This window comes from Falco biarmicus, chromosome 4, assembly GCF_023638135.1.
Source record: "Falco biarmicus isolate bFalBia1 chromosome 4, bFalBia1.pri, whole genome shotgun sequence".
Taxonomy (NCBI): Eukaryota; Metazoa; Chordata; class Aves; order Falconiformes; family Falconidae; genus Falco; species Falco biarmicus.
In genome coordinates this window covers 40315351-40331668 of record NC_079291.1, presented here as the reverse complement: position 1 = coordinate 40331668, position 16318 = coordinate 40315351, and the positions used below count along the sequence as shown (strand labels likewise).

The window sequence follows — 16318 nt, the reverse complement described above, 5'->3', positions numbered from 1 at the left end:
TTGCAAGTCTTTTTCACTTACACTCTTTCTAAAATGAGCAGGCCAAGTACAGTCTCAGATTTGGAACCTCCTCTATTTTTCCTGCACCCATTTGGACAAGAGAGCAGAACAGACGCAGCATCTCACAGAGGCAGCTACACCCACTGCCAGCTATTAACTAGCATGGCATTTTTAATTCTCCTCAACTGGAAGATGACGCTGGATTTCAGGCAGTATAAACGCATGAATAGGCCCGGGACTATCCAGGCTCCAGTGGCCAGATTCTCTCCCTGACACTTTTTAGCTGTACACGTACCTGACAAGTATTGCAAAGAACCAGAAATGAGACATTCCCTCAACCTTTATTTTCTTTCCAATCATACATTTGCATACATACATGCGATTAAATGTTATCTGGAAGAATCACTCGAGGTGCAGACACGGCCTTAAGATTGTGCAGGGCCCCAGAACAGGACTGAACTTCTTTTGGGTAGAGACTGCAGCCAGCGCAGTGAGGCTCGGATTCCAGTTTGGGCCTCTTGACCTTTCACTGTCCCTTTCACATACCTTTCTAGCTGGCAACGCTTCTCCATATCATTGAAACGACATCATCCTTAACATCATTAATCAGTCAGTGAGGAGGCTTCTGGCACATAAGCCCCATCGGGTGGCACGAAGAACCATTAGAGGTACTACCCCTTGAAAAGACATGCTCAAACAACTGTGCATTAAAAATGGAAACAGCAGTAGGAACACAGGCAAGGAAATAACTGGGAGAAAGGGAGCAGAGCCAGAGAAAAGTTTTCATGATAAATTTCCCCATCTTACCTACACACACATGTAATTCAAGATTTTTACGAAATCACTCAGCTGACATTATTGTTTTCATTTTAAGCAGACAATCCTGGGACAGATTCAGGAATATATAGTCAATATATTACTTGATTACTACTTGGAATGTCTCCACAGTTGTACCATCTCCCTTCTAACTTTATCCCGTTGCAATGTCTTATATAAAGACTATAAAATGAAAAACTATTTTAAAAAAATCAAAGCTTGTTGCTGTTTATTTCACAAAACAAAATCTGAAACCACAAAATCAAACCTTGCAAACCTTTGTATGCAAGTGAGGCATCATGCATGATTTAAATTTTACAAGATTTAGAAAAATTAGGAATATAACCTCCACACTGAGGAATCTAAAATTTCCATAAATGGTAACTGATCTAGCCATTTTAGAAAGGAAATAAAATCAATAGCAACTAATACACTGATAAAGCTAAATTGTTCTTGACTTCTAGCACACATCCCACAAACCTGTGCTACTCAGTGAAAGGCAGTAGGAGAGCAGTACCAACATGTGATCACCGTAACAGCTATCCAGTGCTCCTGTAGACCTCCAGAACACATCTAGGTAATGTTCTCCCCTCTCCTCAGTAGCTGCCGTCCTGATAAGAAGAAAGTTTTGCCATGACCTTCATCACCTCTCCCAGACAAACCCACTTGTGGCCAGCCAGAACTCTGGCAGTTAACAGCAACCACACTTCTCCATTCCAGAGGCCTGCCCCCAGATTTTACCTGGTTAAATCCTAGAGTGCATAAATACAAGAACTACATACTTGGTTCTCTGTTATGTGAAATCGTGGAAACTGAAATTACATCATAAAATTATTTTTTCCCCACGTAGTTCAAAGAGGATGTGCCTAAATACAGACTTGTAATCCAGCAGTTATCCCTGTAGTTAAGTCCCTAGGAATATTTGAAAGATGGTAGAATCAGAGAGGTGTTTGATGAATAGCTTGAAGAATCTGTGCATTAGCATGGTTTGAAATAAATCTGGTACAGAAACTTCAAATCTTGGGAGCCTTCTCAAGCGGATCTAGATACATCCATTTCTATTGTTCCTTTTAATAATTATTCAATATTATATCTTTTCTTAAGACCCAAACTCACCAGTGTGGGTCATCAAATTGTGAGATCTGAAATCTGACACTTTATACAATGGTTACAATATAAAGTAATTGCTGTATATAACATCACACACACACTGAAACCGGCTACTGCAGTATTTGCACATGAGAAAATAGCTTTGGCTTAATTCTAATTGCATAATTTTATTAAAACAAGGCACATTTTACTTTATTACATTACATTTTACATTACATATTACATTACATTCCATTTTATTACATTACAGTGTTGCATGTTCGTTCCGTTCTATGTTGGTCACAAGATCCTTTGTGTCACTAGTTCCAGGAACTGCATCACTATTAAAATACAAATTGTTCTCAAAGCTGTCATTTGTTGACAACCGATTCTTTCTTCTCTTGTAGAACAGATAGCCAGCAAGGCCACTTCCAACTAGGATGAGGATGACAACAATAACTACAACACCTGTTTTACCATGGTTCAGAGTAGGAGCCTTCTCGTCCTTTGTCATCGCTGAAAACATACAAAGAAATCAAGAGGATGCTATATACTCTGTCTGATTACTGAAAACAATTTCTTTAGAAAGCATGATGTTTTAAGAAGTGTTCCATTTGTTTCAAAATAATGAGAGACAAAGGTAGCCACATAAAAGTATTAGATTTTAAAATGCTAACATTGTATGCTATATCACAAATTATTATTTTTTAAAATCTGCATTTATTTGGATACCAAACGGAGTATAACTTATTCTACAAGGAAATAATATGCTCCTAGGAAACAGATATGGTAGTCAGGCATACCAGAAAATGTAAGAAAGAGACACGATACAGAATATGATTTGTCCTGTTTATGATCTAGTTTTTGTCTACTTGAAAGAAAATATTCTTACCCTTTGTAGGCATTTCAGTTGGTGGCATTTCAGCTGCTGGTGGCACTTCAGTTGCTGGCATTTCAAAACAGTGAAAAAGAATTATGTTACCATATTACTCTGTAATTTATTTCTATATTATTTATTTCTATATTTTGAAAATATCCAAAATCATATTCAGAGAAATATATGGTAAAACATACCACGAAATACTGAAAACACTTGGGGTTAGTTCACACAAAGCTATAGACACCAATCAAAAGGCATAGCACAACAGCTTATTCTGTTCTGGTCTCATATGTAGTTATTTACATAAACCAGTAAAAAAGAAGCATCATCAAAGAGCCCCACAGAGACAGATCCTGACATCAGCGTAAAACCACGAGAAAACCTACCCAGCATCTTCAGGCCAGAGATGATCAAACCTAATCCTTAATACAATTACAAATCCTTGAGTACTTATCTTATATAAGCATAGCAGATGTAATAAATTTGGTTTGCAAACAGACTTTAATGGCCTACTTACACAGAGAATTGAAATCACTCATGAACTCCAAAGTGTCTTAGCACATATCACATTCAAACTAAAATGTTTGTAACTCATTCAAAACTTAATACCTGGGCCACAAAATCTTGTGGGAAAACCAGGCCACTGTTTAAGATGAAGATCCATATTTTGCCATGTGGACATAAAAGCAGCCTATAGCTAAATCTTGAATCAATGCATCAATGCATTGCATTCACTCCCACTGTCCATGTCGCTGACAAAGATGTTAAAGAATGCCAGTCCCAGTACTGACCCCTGAGGAACACCACTCATCACTGGTTTCTGCTTGGACATCAAGCTGTTGACCACAACTCCCTGAGTGAAACCATCCAGCCAATTCCTTATCCACCAAGTGGTCCATCAATCAAATCCACATCTCTCCAATTCAGAGACAAGGACGTCATGCGGGACAGTGTCAAATGCTTTGTGCAAGTCCAGATAGATGACATTAGTCATTCTTCCCTTATCCACCAATTCTGTAACCCTGTTGTAGAAGGTCACCAGATTTGTCAGGAACAATTTTCCATTAGTGAATCTGTTGGCTGTCACCAATCACCTTATTTTCCATATGCCTTAGCATAGTTTCCAGGAGGATCTGCTCCTTGACCTTGCCAGGCACAGTGGTGAGACTGACTGGCCTGTAGTTCTCCGGGTCTCCCTTTTTTCCCTTTTTAAAAATGGGGGTTGTGTTTCCTCTTTCCAGTCAGTGGAAACTTCATTGGACTGCCCCAGCTTCTCAAACATGACAGATAGTAGCTTAGCAACTTCATCCACCAGTTCCCTCAGGACCTATGGATGCACCTCACCCGGTCCCATGGTTCCTTAGATGGTCTCAAACCTGATCTTCTCCTACAGTGGGTGATTCTTCATTCTCCCAGTCCCTGTCTTTGCCTTTTGCGATTTGGGCGGTGTGGCTGGAGCACTTGCCAGTGAAGACTGAGGCAAAAAAGTCATTGCATACTTCAGCCTTTATACCTCAGGTAACCAGGTCTCCCGTTTCCTTCCAGAGAGGGCCCGTCTCTTCCCTAGTCTTCCTTTTATCACTGATGTACTTACAGAAGCTTTTTTTTTCTTGTTCATGATGTCCCCGGGCAGATTTAATTCTATCAAGGCTTTAGCTTTCCTAACCTGATCCCTGGCAGCTCAGACAATTTCTCTGTATTCCTCCCAGGCTCCCTGTCCTTGCTTCCACCCTCTGTAGGTTTCCTTTTTGTGTCTACGTTTGTCCAGGAGCTTCGTGTTCATCCGTGCAGCCTCTGGCATTTTTGCCTGACTTTGTCTTTGTTGGGATGCCTCGCTCCTGAGCGTGGAGGAGGTGATCCTTGAATATTAACCAGCTTTCTTGGGCCCCTCTTCCCTCCAGGGCTTTATCCCATGGTACTCTACCAAGCAGATCCCTGAAGAGGCCAAAGTCAGCTCTCATGAAGTCCAGGGCAGTGAGCTTGCTGTGCACCCTCCTCACTGCCCTAAGGATCTTGCACTCTGCCCTTTAATGGTCACTGCAGCCAAGGATGCCCTTGAGCTTCACATTCTCCACCAGCCCCTCTTCGCTGATGAAACCAAGGTCCAGCACAGCACCTCTCCTTGTTGGTTCCTCTATCACTTGGAGAAAGAATTTATCATTAACACATTCCAGGAACCTCCTGGATTGCTTATGCCCTGCTGTGTTGTTCCTCCAACACATATCAGCGTGGCTGAAGTCCCCATGAGGACCAGGGCTTTTGAATGTCAGCCCACTCCTATCTGTTTATAGAGTCCGTCATCTGCTCAGTCTTCCTCGTCAGGTGGCCTGTTAGCTAGCATACCTCCACTATAATGTCACCTGTCCCTGCCCTCCCTGTAATCGTGACCCATAAGCTCACAGTCATCTCCTCATCCATCCCCAGATGGAGCTCCATGCACTCCAGCTGGTCATTAACATAGGGGGAGACACCCCCTCATCACTTCCCCTGCCCATCCTTCCCAAAAAGCCTGCATCCTTCATTCCAACACTCCAGTCATAGGAGCCATCTCACCATATCTCCCTGATGCCAATAAGATCATAGCCCTGCCGACACACACATGTCTAAACTCCTCTTGTTTATTCCCCATCCTGTATGTGTTTGCGTAGAGGCATTTAAGTTGGGTCCCTGGTAAACTGACTTCCTGGTTGGAATGGCTGGAATTCCTTTGTGCTGCTCTTCAGGTGCTCTCCTGCTGACCTGTGATCCCTCTCCAGGCTCTAGGCATCTACTGCTGACACTGACATCAAACTGGTAGGAGTGGGATGGATGGAGGTTCTCCTCCTCCTAGCATATACCTAGTCACTATTTGTAGCACAATCAACTAGCACCCGATGAACTGCTGAACAGTCCTTTAGAGTACCTCCTTACTTACAAAATAAAGTTAATTTTTTTATGGAATAGACCTGTTACAGGATTTCAAACTACTATGGTAAAAATTACCTCAATAAATGGAACAGAAAATAGCATCTATTCTATGGGAAGACTTCAGTCACAGTTTTGCATTCACAGTCTCTTCAGAAAACAGCAAACATAAGCCATAGCAAGCACAAGTAAGTAAATTCATGCTTCAAACACCCTATTTATTAGGCTATAGCTATTTAATACTTTTTTCAATTCTGTAAATGGAGCACTATCACAGTTTTGCAAAACTGTGCCAAGCCAAGTTGCATTTTTACAAACAGTGTAGGACTCAACTGTGTCCTGTAATTGAGTGAGCAGCTATATAGTCCTTGCCTTGATGCTGACATTTGGCTGACTCCATGGCATTCCAGCACAGGAGACTGGACTGGCTGAAGCCAATTGTAGAAAAGTAACTAGCTTTCATCTGCTGCAGCTCTTTGAAATGGCTCAGTATCAAAACTGCATGCCAGTAGCAGCATAAACAGAATTGAATGGTTGGAAAGGAGAGGTGGTCAGTGAATGTTTACACTTGTTACCTACATCTATGACTATTCTGGAGAGAGAATGAAAATAAAGTGCCTTTTTGTTTGCCAATCACAATATAAAAAGACAGGTAAGTAGACTCTGAATGGCTGGTTATGTCTGACAGTTCAGCAGTATTTCCTGTAAAAGATACAGTCATCATTACAAGCAGCTGATAAAGTAAGAATAACTGCATGAGAGTAAATTTATAGAAAGTATAGCAGAATTTCTCTCATTTCCAGTCTTGTAGAGGAAGTGGGCAGATTTCAGCTACTGCACGCATTCCACTCTTCTCAGTAAACATTAGTAAGAGATTTTGATATTGCAATACAAGCTGGAAAAAATGATTAGGATGACTTTTAGGAACACATATGCACTAGATGTCCTTATTGTCAAATCTGCACATTCAGTTATTTCAGGACACTTTCAGTTTCTCACATTCAGAGTATATTTGCTTTGCACATCCAGACTATGCTATTTGCTTTGCTTTTCATACTCTCAAAACAGAACATAGGCTCAAAAAGTCCAAACCTGTTCATTAATTCAAAATTCACAGAAACACTACTTCATACTCAGAAAACGCATGCACATGAGACTGCCAGAGGGAAATAAGCAAAGAGTACTCCTTGGACTGAGCAGAGGGGGAATGTGTTTTCAAATAGATGAGACGAATTTGTGTATGCAGGACACAGTACTAACACTGATTATCCAACAATTACTGATACAGAGCAGGCAAACTTGTTAAGTGTACACACCAGGTACAGTTAAGACAGTCACACAATTCTTTTAAAACAGATCTGAAGGGACTTGAGCACTGGTCAGAAGTTCTACTTTCTAACAAGAGTTATTCTATCTTTTTGTAGGCAAGCAAATTTGTATTCCTTGGTGTTTATAAGAGCTCAAAACACTCAGCTAAAAAGTACTGTGTATAATGGCCATCTATTAATACTGGCACACAAGGAACATACTGCATACATAAAACAAATTCATAAATGCAGCACTTACTTTTTGGCTTTTTACAAACATAGCCTTTGTAGGAAGAGCAGTAGATATTATTCCAGTACCCAGAGTTTGCATACATTTCAACGCAGTGCTCATTTTGTTGAGGGGAAGGTTCTCCTACATTCCAGTTGACAAAATTCACTGCAGTGTTGTCTAGCCACAGCCATTCTCCTAATTGGAAAGACATTGAACATGGAAAAACACGATAGTATTCATTTCCATCTTGACACCTGCTCCACATGTACTGCCTTCCTCAGAAACCTACTTGTGGCTACTCTTGGAGACAGACCACAAGACTACTTAGGTTTCTGGTCTGACACACCATGTTGCCCTTAAGTTTTTATGCAAATGATGTATCATCAAATTTGGAAAATGGCAGGCCAATCTGGCTTGTGATGTTATAAAGGCAAGGAAGTTTGAAGAAGTATCTCCCACAATTTATTGCAATGGTTCAGTGTCAATTATTTATTGAGGTTATAGAAATTACTGATGTCAAAACATAATTTGTCTTCACCAGCATGCCCTGTATTTCAGTAATTGTAGGGAGCTTTTGTATTATTCTTTTTGAACTCCCCACTGAAGTCTTTCTAAGCCAAATTTTATTCCATATGTTTTCCAGTTTCTGCTCCTTTCCACTGACTTTTTTTCTTTTTCTGACAATTCACTGACAATTTTTCTTTTTAAAGATCTACTTCAAAAATCTCGTGATCAGTGTCATTGAAATACACTCACTGTTGTTCAACTATGCTAGAACTTTCTGTCTCTTCCTTCCTGTTCCTTTTTTTTTCTTTCTTTTAATAGTGTTATTTATTTAGACTAAGTGTTCCCCTTGTGACTCTTAAGTAGTACTCAAGTAAATTCTTAGACTCTGCATGAAAACTGTGTTTTGATTTCTTATAAGATTCTTCATATTTTGCTTTTTGCTTTGTTTTTTGGTGTTTGTTTTTAATACCTGCTACCCTTTGTTTCAGGGCATGGCATCTGGATACAATCGCTTTTCCAAAGATATGAAATGTAGTTATGTGGTTATGCTGAAATCACTATAATCACTACCTACTAATATGACATGTACTTGCTGAAGCAACTCTGGTGTTTATGATCACTGTAAGAAGTCTATTGTTCTGTACCTGCTCTAGAACCACTTTAAAAAACACTTTATGTGTCCGTTAACCTTTTCTTTATGTGTTTTGCTTATAAATCATCATTCCCTTCAAATTCTTTCCTCCTCTACGGAGAACTTTTCCTTTTCCTGGTTTAGTTCAAGTACTGTAATTGAATACTTGTCTTCTCCCCAGCTAGTTTGACACGGAAGAGTTGAGCAGGCATTTATAAAAAAACCCTCCAAACCCAAGGAAACCCCACTCCAAATCACCTGAACAATTCTAAAGTCCTGTCTCTGATATTGTTATACTGGAACTTTTAGTCTGAAAAGCACAAGACTGAAGCAACTTCTAGGTCTATTGTAAAGACAGAAATATCCATATAATTGAATACTAACTGTGTTAATGAAAAAGCAATAATTAGTAAATGCAAGAGTTAATTAAAGCTGTCTATTGCCTGTTCTCTCTTACCTTACCTTCCTTACAGTGAAGCAGAAAACAGAAAAACCTGTGATACACAATTCTGAAGACACAAACAATTCTAGCTTCAAAGTGAAGATGTTCTGAGGGCAAGCTGTAACTAAAGATGGTTGACTAGTCATTCCTGGATAGTGATTCCAAAAACTAGAGGTAATGTTAGCTACATTATTCTCTAGCTCAAAAATTGGAGTATCTCAATGACAAGCTCATCAACCCAGGGTGTCTCCACATTTGAGAAGAACCACTTGACTTGGGTTCAACTCCCAGCATGGTCCTATTTGTAGTTTACTATATGCATGTTTGTGCCTTCCTTTGTTGTGAATTATTTTTCTTGCTTTAAGATGAATTTTCTGTGCCTGGTCTTTCTGTTATATATAGCTTGATTACAACTGAGCAGCTTCCCCTGTGATGATAATACATTGCCTTTTCTAATTTCACTTTTTATGTATTCAGAAGCATAATGTGAAATTTTCAACATGTCAAACAGCTTGTGACAATTATCCACGAAACAAAAAGATGTCAAAAGAAATTACCATCCACATTTCTGTACATTCCTGTCCAAAAAGTTGATGTTTTCCCTTCAAGTGGTTCAATGGTATATGCCAGAAAGTTGGCTTCTGCTGAGTCTTCAACTGATACCAAAGACGCACCTGGAAGATACAGAGAAGAAAAAAAATCTCTTTGAGACATAAGTTTCACAGTGGAAAGCATTCTCATTGTCCTGTCAAATGTCAGTCTTATTTTTGCCACTTAATTTTGCCCAATTCCAGAGTTTAAAGTTAAAACAGAAACTAACTTTGGAATATCTTATATGAAGGACTGTAGCATTGTTGTTGATGTATTTCTTATCATTCCCATGACATTGCACTAGCATTTTGTGTGTTGCCTCATCCATTGGGAAACGGCAACATAACCTAAGAACAACTCCAGGCAAAATACAACAGGCCAATATGGTAAACAGTATAAATCTCTATTGGAGTGTTACTATTAAAAACAAAACAACAACAACAACAACAACAACACACACAAAAAACCCCACCCAGCACTCTAAAAAAATAATTTAAAAAATATTTTTTTAGTAAAAAGTATGTATAACTTCAGTCTGTCCACAGTATAACTTTGCACATTGATAATTAAATGTTTTCTGAGCCTTTGTATAGCTCATGCACCTGAAGCACAGTCCTTAGTGTAACTCCTTAATCAGGTCTTTTTTATTTTCCTACATTCTCTTTGTAGCCATCAGAGAAAGAATGATCATCTTGGTCATCTGTTGCCCAGTTAGTGTAGCACACTGTTAGTCATCCACATACAACACTTGGTATTCTGCCATGATTCATTCTGTATGACGCTCTAGCAGTCAAGGAGTCACAGCGTGGAGCCAGCAGACAGAATGAGCTACATGACTTTGTATGGAATGGCATTAAACACTGGAGAAAGAGCATCTTCAGTTGTCTTTAGTGTGGGCTTGTGTCCAGTCAATAGGTATGGAGCAATAGCTGGTTTTGGCACTTGACTGTTTTGATTTGGCCGTTGAATTTTTGAAGGTATTTTTTCTCAGGTAAGGAAGGCACAGTTACAGAGAATGAAAATATAAAAGTAATTTGAATCACTGCTGAGCTACTGACAAATTCTACTGTGGTTCAGAATTCTACTATAGGTAAGATGTAATTGGATAACGTCCAACTGCAAACAAAACCCAGAGTGCAAGCAGGGACAGCAGAATATAAAAGAACATGAAATGTTCCTCTTTTTTCACTGCAATCTTTATGTTTTTCTAGTTGTTCCTCTTCTGCGGAACAGTATCAGATGTTTGGTTACTGATAGGCTGTGTGATAAAAAGCTTTACTGCACATCCACAAAGGAGCTGAGTGAAACAATAGCAGATGGGGGACCCCTTCCTTGGCTACTCATAGGCCCATGACAAGAGCCATCAGCTCATCAAAGGCCAATCTCCACAAGCCCAGAGGAGTAAAGACGCACAGTGACAGGGCAAGAACCCAAAATATGGACTCGGAGGATATGACATCCTGCTCAGGCCCCTCCTAGGGTTGCAATAGGACATCCTCAGCCCTTGTGTCCAGATATGAAACCCATCAAGAAAAGTCAACATCAGAATACCTTTCAGACTGAGGGGACTTACTGCCTAGAGGTATGGGACACACAATGAGATACAGAAGAGCATTTCAAGATTGCACAAGACTTATTATGACATGTTCAGGGCAAGATCCGAAGACAGGGAAAGGGATGGACCTAGATGATTGGCGAAGAACAAATATGGGAAAATAAAGGGACAAGGGGATAAAAAGACTGGTCACGTGTAAACAGTTTTCTGGTCAGTACGGTTGTCTAGCCATACCCTGTACCTGATCTGGGCAGACAGTCTTGTCTTCTTATTAACCCTATTTCTAACTATTTTCATGGGTGAAGGACTCTTCACTCTGTGTGCATGTGTGTTCATGGGGGTCTAAGTACCAGCAACTGGAGTGGGACCATGAGTCAGAGACTCTTGTGTCTGTGGTGCCAACAACTGGAGCAAGTGCAGTTAAGACAAATAAGCGTGTAATCGCTAGGGAACATCAAGTCAGCCCAGCCAGCAAGTAGGTGAGCCAACTCTGTGTGTGCATCACCAAGGGTGAGACCACAAGTTGAGCTGGTTATCAGAGGAACCAGGGGACTCTCAGCCAGCTGCTGAAGGGACCTTAAGGGCTGAAGGTCTCTAAAGGTGACTCCTGCTGGTATGTGTGCATTTCTAAGGGTGAAACCAAGGAGCCAGTGGCTGCTGGGAGACCAAGGGAGGTTCAAATAGCTCTGCATGTGTGTGCCGCTGTGTATCTCTACAGGTGAGACCGTGGGGGATTGACTACTGGAGGGACCAGTGTGAGTGTGTAGCAGGGACAGGGTTTGTATCAGCAACAGAAGCCAGGCCGATGGCCATGGGGGCTCCTATTTCCAGGTTCCAGCAACTGAGGAATAGATCCATGGGGCAGCTACTGGGCAAACTGAGTGTCTGAGTCCAGCTGCTGGAGGGATTCACGTTGTATTTATGTACATATTCCCACTAACAGACCTTCACCCTGATCAGCTGGAGAGTGGAACAACATGAGGGTGTTGGTGCAGGCTGTGTTCATGTGAGTGCTCTGTGTTTCTGTCTGTGCTGATCTGTGTGGCCAGCCATTAATGTATGTATAGCTGTGTCGTATCTGTGTGTACACCTACAGGGAACACACAGATCTCAGCCTTGTCATTGCTTGGACTTGGGAGCATAGAGCCATGGTAAAGTTGCTTCTGCTGTGCTGCCGGATTCAGCCTGCCCTAACAATTATGATGAAAAATTAGAAGGGAAGGGGATGTCAGTGACATGAAGTCTTAACCATACTAGTATTCAAATTTTAAATTCCACTTAATGCCAGTCCTTTACCACACACGCTGAAACAAATGGTCAGTGTCTTTTATCAGGAATCTTAGTTTTACAGAAAAATGCAATTCTGATGTAACTGCAGATTCCAACAACAAAGACGTGTGGACAACCTGAGCCAGTGAGTGGAGGCACCTGCCATTACACGCAACATCATTATTCAATTCCTCTCAGACTTCACCTTGAAACTCTTTCATTTATTTGCCACACTCTTCTTACTGAAAGTCTGTTTCAGAAACTCAGTCCTCCAAAAAAAAAGAAATGTTATTTAATCTCTTGCACAAGCTTATTCAAAACTACAATCATTCCACTCTAAAGCAGAGAACTGCAGGTAACAGATAACAGCTGTTAGGCACACAGCTATCAAGGTCCTTTTCACTGTTCCTAACTAAGAACATTCGCTGCAGCTTTCAAAGACTGACCATCTGTCATGTCAACTAAAGAACTCAGAAGACTGTATGGAAATGGCTCACACTGTAACAATTGTCAGAGTCTTAAAGGCTGAGCTACAGCAGGAGTTTTCTATTGTGGAGACTTTTCTATATTTAAAAGTATATTATCCAATACCTTTATCCAAATGTCAGACAAAGTTGACGTGGAAAATATAGTAAGATTTAAAGAACATATAACAAAACTTGAATCTTCCCTCAAAAATACTAGTTTCTCAAACTAGAGCTGGCAACAAACTAGGTCATGAGAATCCAAGAATGAAACTGAGAACGAGCAGAAAGAGTGAGAATTTTCCTACCCAGCTCTAGATGACTATATTTGGCATGGGTTTCACTGGTAGGTTTACAATCAGTGGAGAGCTAATCAACCCAATTAGTGGAGTTTAGGGGTCAATTCACCTGACCAAATGTCAATATATACTTCCAGTGAAGATGAATCTGTATCCAGTTCCACTGACAGCATGAACAAGATCTCTGCATACTCTAATTGAAGGTTAGACACCTAAGTCACTTTGCCACCAATGCTATAGACATAGCTTTGTCTTTAGCAGATAGACAGAAATGGAGCATAATGAATCTTTCACTTTCCCAGAAAAAGAAGTTGCAAGAATGAAACAACACAACCACCCCATTTTATGAATATATTGTCCAGCCTAGAGAGCTGTAGCTTTCATTCCAGTGGCATAAAACTGCAACAATCAAGAGGCAAATTAGATCAGAAATACAAAAGATATAAAATGCCCTTAAAGTAAGATTTAGTGACCGCTGCGGATGAGGTTGACTACCTCCTAGCAGGATCAAAGGGCAAAGTTCCTGCTTTTGTGTTCTCCACTCCAGGCCACACAGCTCCTCTAATGCCTGGTCCCCCATACAAGAAAGACAGTGTGTGCCACTGGTAGACAGCTGTTTGCCATCTTCTTCCAAATTAAGGTAATAATTGGATGCAATCGTCCTGTCCAACACTTGGACCATCCTTGAAATCACAAAACTACACAGCACATGTTCAGTTTTCCACAGAGAAGAAAAACAAATCAAAAGATGTGCTCTTCACTTAAGGAGTATACTTACCTAGTCGAAGACATTCTAAAGATGCCTGAGCCCAGTTCCTTGTAGATGAAGATTCAATGTAGTAGCAATGACCTCGGAAAGGGATCCAAGACTTGTGTCCTTCTGATTCAGGGCACTTTCCTGGAAGCTGAGGGGGCTCGGTGGGAGCTTGAACTGTTTAAAAAAAATATTTAAGATGAGGCACAAAATTTAAAGAAATCTTATAGATTCTTTTATCATTAATAGATTATTTTAACCAACTGCTGGAAAACTCACTCAGGTCTTAAAAAAGTGTAAACATGGTAGTTTATACTGCTTAGTACAACACAATAATGGAAAAAATCCCTAAATCTATGAACAAAAGGTACTGCAACTGCAGTCTTAAGAAATCTAATTTAGCAAAGAATACAAGTATATTTTTATCTTTTAACACATTAAGTTCACCTCAACTCTTTACTCACAAATGTATTTTCATACCTGATTGCTTTGCTCAATTAGGGCCCATATGAACTTGGTCATACGGGCTGTGACCTAGTATCATGGAATGCAAAAGGCATTATCTGATGATAGTAACAGGAGTTTTGGGTCAAAAACATAAAAGAAGGCAGCCTAAAGAAGTATCCTTAAACATTCCAATACCACCTGTACTTTGTTATTCAGTTATAAAAGGAAAACCTGGAAAGCTGTTACAAGTAAACATTCCTTATGGGCTGGTCATTCAGCTCTTCCCCCTTCAACACCATACTCGTTGACTAGTATCTAACATTCATTGCCTTTCGATTTTTGAGGGTTTTGGTCTTGCGTGCTTTCACAGTATCAGAATAAATAGCAGAGTAATGTGAGTCTTAAGTTTTGCAAAATATATCACACATTACTACTGTAAAGTGATGGCTATTCACAGTCACGCTAGCTCTTTCTTAATATGTGTTGGCCCTCATTTTAAAGCAGCTTTCATCTGTTTAGTTCTTGAAATAAAAAACAGCATCTAAGTACGTATCAGCAGACGATCCAGCCCAACGAACTCTAAAGAGATAATCATAGTAATTACAGTGGTTAGATGGAAGTTCTTACCATCAGGTTTTTTGCAAACAGAGAAGTAACTTTCATTGCAGGATCCTGTCTTCCAGGTTCCAGCAATGTCTAGATAGACACAGCCTATTTTCTGCTTTGGCTCCCCTTCAGCCCATTTAGTATACTTCATTCTCCAGTTATCAATCCATTCATAACGGCCATTGGTCTAAGAACAAAACAAATGAACCAGAATGATTAAACTCTAATCATTAACCATCCCTTCATCAGTCAAATGTCTGTCTATGCAGCACCTATCCTAAAAGGTTTTTTTAGAAATCAATAACAAAACCAAATAGCTCAAACTTTTAAATGTATGTGGCAACAAGCAGCTATTCATTGAGAAATGCAGCAGCACAACAAATGCTTTTCAGTAAAAGGAAATGCAGAATAAGCGACACTGAATTAATTTTGAATGTAACAAAACTGTTAATTTGGGATGAATAAAAATTTCATTTAAAATTATGTGTAGGAGCGCAAGTCTGATGACTAATTTTTGTACTATTGGTTTCCCCCCAAATTTCAAGAAATGTAGATTATTTTAACTTAAAGTATATTTGAAAACTTAATCACTTCCCATCAAAGCTGGTGAACTCAGTGAATCATCTTGTTGATTAGGTTAGGGGAATTTTTTGGGTTTTAGGAAGTGGTGTGTTGTGTTCACACATTTGTCTGTCTTTCCTGTGTTCAGCCAAACAAAGTGAATATGGGACAAGTGTCTGTGCCAAGAAGAAAGGGTGGTGTATTTTAACATCCAGAAAGTATCAAAATATCGAAGAACTAGGAGAGGGAAGACAAAATTAAATTAGGTGAACAATTAATTATTTGGCTAACTATCCTCAAAGGTGTTAAAAGAGTCAAAGAAACAGCACCCTATTCCAATTGTGAAAATTAGGTATTGTTATTTAGAATAAATGCTTTCTACTGCACATCTTAAAATATGTGGATTTTATGTCAAATACACCACATATCAAAGAGGTATTTCAAAATGCTAGCCTAAAATGTCTTATTTGAAGAGACTGTAATATCACAAAAGAAGTGTGAAAAATATGTGTAATATATACAATTTACTCAGAGTAATAGAAGAGGATGGATTCCTACCTGTAAACCTGACAGCACATAAAAGTATTTAGGATCAAGGTATAAAGTAATAAGCTAAAGCAAAGCGAGATAGTAAGACTTTTCAGTTCCTGATTTTTCCATAAAAGAAGTAGCATCATGTTCAATTAGTTTGATGTTCTTACCACATTACTGTTAAGACCAATCCACATAGGCACTCCATACTTTAATATCTTTAGCCACAGGAATGAATGACTGTAGGGGTCTAAGATGCTGGAAAGGTCAAATTGATCACGTTTGCAGTTTTTTCGTGCATCCTCCCATTTCATTTTGGTATGGATGAAAAAATAACTACTGTTACCATAACGGATAATGCTGGATGGGGATGAACTTGTAGAAGGCAGAAAATCAGCATCTGTAAAATGAAATGAAATTATGAAAAAAGATT

The 16318-nt window shown here is 39.6% G+C and overlaps 1 protein-coding gene across 2 annotated transcripts in view; it reads right to left on the bottom strand.

Annotated features, from left to right (window-relative positions):
• Nucleotides 1–322: 322 nt before the first annotated feature.
• Nucleotides 323–16318, bottom strand: part of LOC130147791 (macrophage mannose receptor 1-like) — a 66575-nt gene continuing 50579 nt past the window's right edge. For both annotated transcript variants that reach the window (XM_056335467.1, XM_056335468.1), the window contains exons 24-30: nt 16056–16285; nt 14815–14980; nt 13765–13917; nt 9366–9482; nt 7256–7423; nt 2798–2851; nt 323–2421 (exon numbers count right to left, since the gene is read on the bottom strand). In XM_056335467.1, coding sequence (XP_056191442.1) covers nt 2171–2421; nt 2798–2851; nt 7256–7423; nt 9366–9482; nt 13765–13917; nt 14815–14980; nt 16056–16285 — 1139 coding nt within the window. In that variant the 3' untranslated portion in view covers nt 323–2170. The remainder of the gene's footprint in view (nt 2422–2797; nt 2852–7255; nt 7424–9365; nt 9483–13764; nt 13918–14814; nt 14981–16055; nt 16286–16318) is intronic.